Genomic DNA, 5,439 nt, shown 5'->3' on the forward strand with positions numbered 1-5,439 from the left:
GGTAAATTTTAGGCAAACCTTTTTTAAATGGATCAATATTAGAGATTAATTTGAACGGGGCGTGGAAACCATTCTATGAAATTGCATTATGGAATCAACGCAAGAATTAAATTTTCTAGTGCATAATAGTATATTTTAAATCAATTTGCTTGTGGAATGACGTTAAGTAGCTTTTCAAACATGTGATAGCTAATTCGTGGAAGACTTTACTTCAAATTTAGACAAAATTTATTTTTCATAATCTTAACACTTTCATGTATTATAAAACTTGTTATTTGTTGGTCATTTTTTGTCTTTCTCTAAATACCTACTTTTTTTATTATTTCATATCCATTCCTTAAGTGGGGTTTTATTCCTGCTCTTAACTTTTTGAGTTGGAGATTTTGGTCTAAATATGTTATACTTGTTAGACTTCTACTTCAGCCACTACCACATGGCCCATCTTCAATTTTATTTTGGGATCTAGGAATTATTTTCTTACAGGTGATAAAATATATATTTGGGTGATTTTTCCATCCAGATTTCTATTACTTCTTTACAGAAGGGAAGCAATGATAAGCTGGGCCATTTGAGATTATTGAGAAAATCAATAATGTGGTTTATAAGTTTAAGCTTTCAACATATATGTAAATACATCTAATTTTTAATGTAATTCAACTCAAGACTTTGTTCGCAATGAGAAATAGATTGATCTAGATAAAGTTTTACAAAAGGTTGAAGAGGAATATAAACAAGTAACCTAGGGCTTCCTGCCAAAAATGACATTGTAATTAAGAAAAGTGTATGTATACTATTATTTTGTTATGCTATTGTCTTTTAGAGGGAAGAATAATGAGCCCAAGAATATTTAAAAGAATATTTTATAATAGTTACAAAATATTCTTGGATAAGAAGTTAATTTGTAACCAAAGATAGCTACAGCATGGATTGGGATTTAGTGATTATTTTTAGAGATCAATAGAATCTAGATTCTTGAAAGAGGCTTAAAGTTAAGCCATATCAGTTAGGTGGTGAATATTGTACACTAATGGAGCACCTAAGAGATCCAATGGCTATCCCATTGGTTTTTACAGTGTTCAATGAGTTAGAGCATGTGATCCTACTGTTAAAAAGAGGAGATGACATGGGTATATATATGTGGCATGAAGCATGTGCCATGCCTTTATGCAAATATTATAATGCACACAATCACATTTCCATTGTTATTATACCAATCAAGATGTGATTGTAATATTTTGTGCAATTGAAACAAAAATATATTCACAAATGTGTAAATAAAAAATGCACCCGTTTATAATCGCATATTCATTACCATATTTTAAGAAAAGCTATTCTCTCAGCTTTTGGCCTTATTCTCTCTCAATGGCTCCCTCTTGCTCTATACTTTTTTTTCTAGTGGTGGATTGCTAGCTTTGGGTACTAAACTCTCTCATGTCCAGCATTTAAGCTCCCTTTCTCTTAACAAAATGTCCATCAAAATTCCAAAATTGATGCCACAGGGAATCTAACACCAACAGATCCATTTCTGCTACTGGGATCGATCATTTCAAGAGCTCGATCTGGTATTTGTTAAAATCTATGGTACGGAAAAAGTGGTAGGGCAGAGAAGGAATAAGGCCCCACGAGGAAAAATCCTACTTGGTACTTGCATGTGTTTTTTTTTTTAGAAAAAAATTAAGATCTGCTCAGGAAATGATCTGGTCTATATACATTCTAGGCGAGCTATAGTTCTGTCCCTATTTCGTTTTGAGGTGTCTGAGTCCTTTGATTTTATTCTTACACATTTTATGGATTATTTAAATCTAAAGGCTTAAGAAGTGACCTTGCTGAGGGCTGCATGTTTCAAGTCTGGAAGGAAACCTGGCCTTGTGATATCCAAGGTGGGTGCAATGTCTCCAAGCAGCATGGCCACCACCCGTGACATTGCCGGACGGGCTGAGGGAGCTCCTTGAGTGCAGATCAACGAAACTGTCATCACTCTCTGCAGCTCTTCCTTCGGGCATGTCTCTGGAGGAAGTTTCTCGTCGACTAGATCCAGCCATTGACCTTCCTCGTATAGCTCCCAAGCCTGTTGAAAATGTTCACGAATTTAATTCACTTAATAGAGACTTTTACCCATTCCAGCAGAAATGACTTCTCAGGAGGGAGCTCAAAGTCGATGCTGCTCCGGCCGCTCAGTATCTCCAGCAAGAGGATCCCAAATGAGTAGACATCGGCCTTCTCCGTCAACTTGCCTCGGAGGGCATACTCCGGTGCAAGATACCCGCTGCAGCAGAAAGAAAATTATTCCTGAAGAAATATACAAACTTACAATGTTCCTGCGACCCTTGTGCTGAGATGAGTGTCTCCATCCTTGAGAAGCCGCGCCAGCCCGAAATCGGAAACCCTTGCATTGAATTCCTTGTCGAGAAGGATGTTGCTCGCCTTGATGTCCCGGTGCACGATTCGAGTCCTTGACTCCTCATGGAGGTATGCAATTCCACGCGCAACTCCTAGGCAAATCTCGTAACGTTTGGCCCACGGGATGTAGAGTTTGTTTGGGCCTGCCTAAGATATATTTCTCTAAATTTTAGCATTAATATGTGAACTTACCACTCAAGATAGCTAAGGCGAGACTATTGTTTTCAAGGAACTCGTAGACAAGAAGCCGGTGTTCTCCTTCACAGCAGAATCCGACCAGTCTAATCAAATTCTTGTGCTGGAGATAGGATATCGTTGAAACTTCATTGATAAATTCCTCGTTGGAAATTGAGTGAGCTTTTATTTGCAAGAACTTGATGGCAACTGGTCCAATTGTTTGTATGATTCCCTGATTGATTTCACAACCACAAACCACATCAATATTTAAATTTATGTTGTATTTACCTTGTATACTACCGCAGATCCCCCTTCTCCCAGTTTATTGGCTGCATGAAAATTTTTGGTGGCAGCAAGCAAAGTGCTGAAAGTATATCTTTGGAGCTTCGAGCTTGCAAAAGCGTTTGGTTCATCTAAGAAAAATCAAAGACAAGTTCAAGCTCATGCTAGTCTCACATGAAAAAAAGTTTAAAACTTGTCTCACTTTTGTAGAAACCAAGACGTCTACTTTGCCATATCACAACTATGAGAAGACTTGTCAATCCGAATGTCAAGGCAGTCATAATAACAATCGACAAAACCTTGAACTTGTTTGTGGGTTTTGCATTTGGAACTGGTGCCTGTTTCACACAAAACTTGTTAGCTTTTAAGAAAACAAGAGAAAAACTCACTTGAAGCACTGCATTGGTAGGGGATTCCACAGGAGGTCCAGGGGGTCCATATATATCGTCAAAATCACCTGTCTCTATTGCTGTTAGAGTAGATCTTTCGAGTTGTCAACTTACGATGACTGTCGGTTTTGCTCTTCCAAATGCTTTGAGCGCCGCCAGGTCCAGTTCCAAGATAAATCGTCAGTACTCCGTCTGGTCCAACTTCAAGCCAGACAGCCCCGGTTTTGATTTTTGTGAAAGTGGCAGACGACCATTTCGCAAATTCTGAAGTTCCAACAGTTGAGTTGTAGAGCACCAAGTTCCAATCCTGCTGGAGCCGGAGATAGCAATTAGGCTGCTGCACCACTGTGACTTTAGGCTGCCAAACCGTGTTGTTTGTAGTAGTTTCCATGACAGACAATTGGCAATTGTCCATCCTAAGCACAAATCTCTTGTCTGGTGATTCGATCATGCAGCCAGCATACAAGGTATCAAATGGAGAACCAGACAAGAGCATGCTATCGAAGCCATAGCAATATCCAACACCATCCTCCACAGTTGCGTTTTTGAGCGAGACGCAGCCATACGGTTGTTCGCCCGAGACGTAACCCACCAGGAACTGGCCGTACAAAACATACCCCGTGCCATATGATCTCTCCATGAGCTCGTCGAGCTCTTTCAGCGTTGCGTTGAAGCCCGCCTGGAGATCCTTCCCGGTTGCGGATCGGACCCAAGTGGAGTTTAGCGTCCGGCCGCACTGAGAGCGAGGATGGAACAAGAGGGTGATGGAGATGTCATCTTCTGATGGAAATCGGCGGAAGGCGGAGCCCGCGTAGTAGGATAGATCGGGGTGGATGGTAGCCAGCAAATCCCCCAGTGCGTCCTTGATCACCCCCTTCTGGTATGTTGTCAGTTGGGAATTCTCTGCAAACAAGTGTAGCGATGCAAGGCATGGGATTACACAGAGGAGCACCACACACAATTGAGAAGATGCCGCTGCACTCATCCCGATTGCCATCCTCAACGAGGGAGTGACAATGTTCTTATTTTCGTTGCGTATACATAGTTGACAGCGAGCTCGACCAGACCGTGTTCCATGAGTAGACATGAGTGGACAGCCTTTATCCATGTGCCGAGCTCACTTCCTTAAGGCCTGTTTACACAGACAAGGGGGAAGTTAGTTCTTCACATTGCCGTGTTCGTTTCGTTTTCCCAGACTTTATCTAAGACGCAAAAATGACAAAGAGCAAAAGCAAACTTTGATGTGTGATGGCATGACTGAAACTCTATGTCAGTCACCACATTAACTTCAGTTGCAGTCCATACGGTCCACTTCACGTGCTTCTTTGACTCAAAAGGAAATCCAGAAAAACTTTGTGTCATCCAGCTGAGCATGGCAATCAATTTGTAGCGTACATAAGGTTTTGTTTGGAGTCAAACAATCCTTATTACATTTTGATTTGATTGGGGTTCTGCCACATCAGTATGACACACGCCACCATATGGAATTAGGGAGAAGAAGAATCAAATGGCCCTGATGTTCCAGGAGAAAACATTGCAGCGCTCGGCAGTGTGGAAGACCTGTTGCTGGAGCACATGAAGAGCTTTCAACTCACTCATCCATGCTCTTGCAATTTGCTAGTTATAGAGGGCGTGAGCTGAAGCAAACAGTGGTGGGTGTGGACGAACTTGCCCTTGCACTGCTTCTTGCTTAGATTTATTCAAGGTCACAAACATGAGTTAAGAGTTCTCATTGTGATCTAGATAAAGTCCAAAGTTCTCATTTGATCTTAACTAAAGATACGCAAGAGAACTGTTTGCTGCAATGCCAAACCAGTGTAATGTTTCATGGGCTTCTCCGGTCCACTAAACGGCAGAAGGCAAGTGTTTGAAAAGATTCCTGATAGTGTGGAGCTCACTGGTGGCTGCTCATGCTCACATCAGAGGTACAAGAGTGCTATATAGTAATCTTTCAAACTATGGAACTTGAAGGCTTAGAATGTGAGGCACCAGATCAAGATAATAGGATAAAGAAAGAGTTTTATAATCAAGTGATCACCCTTTTAGCCAGTTAGTTTAAAGTGTAAGGGATAGAATCTTAACATTGGTATTGGAGAGGATAACAATCAAATGATCACCCCTTTAGCCAGTTGGTTTAGGGTGTAAGGGATAGGATTTTAACATTGGTATCAAAGCATTCTACAAGAATATT

The 5,439-nt window shown here is 40.8% G+C and overlaps 1 protein-coding gene across 2 annotated transcripts; it reads right to left on the reverse strand.

Annotated features, from left to right (window-relative positions):
* Positions 1 to 1,645: 1,645 nt before the first annotated feature.
* Positions 1,646 to 4,246, reverse strand: LOC9652058 (probable LRR receptor-like serine/threonine-protein kinase At1g56140). Of its 2 annotated transcripts, XM_024670182.1 has the most exons (9): positions 3,616 to 4,246; positions 3,363 to 3,555; positions 3,249 to 3,316; positions 3,062 to 3,197; positions 2,866 to 2,990; positions 2,593 to 2,809; positions 2,312 to 2,543; positions 2,116 to 2,266; positions 1,646 to 2,068 (listed from the first exon to the last, which is right to left on the reverse strand). In XM_024670182.1, the coding sequence occupies exons 1-9, from the start codon at positions 4,243 to 4,245 to the stop codon at positions 1,811 to 1,813; spliced, it is 2,010 nt and encodes a 669-aa protein (XP_024525950.1). In that variant the 5' UTR covers position 4,246; the 3' UTR covers positions 1,646 to 1,810. The 2 variants fall into 2 exon arrangements, with proteins under 2 accessions (XP_024525950.1, XP_024525949.1); XM_024670181.1 differs by having other exon boundaries at positions 3,363 to 4,246.
* Positions 4,247 to 5,439: the final 1,193 nt, after the last annotated feature.

The sequence above is a fragment of the Selaginella moellendorffii genome, unplaced genomic scaffold (assembly GCF_000143415.4).
Source record: "Selaginella moellendorffii unplaced genomic scaffold, v1.0 SELMOscaffold_6, whole genome shotgun sequence".
Taxonomy (NCBI): Eukaryota; Viridiplantae; Streptophyta; class Lycopodiopsida; order Selaginellales; family Selaginellaceae; genus Selaginella; species Selaginella moellendorffii.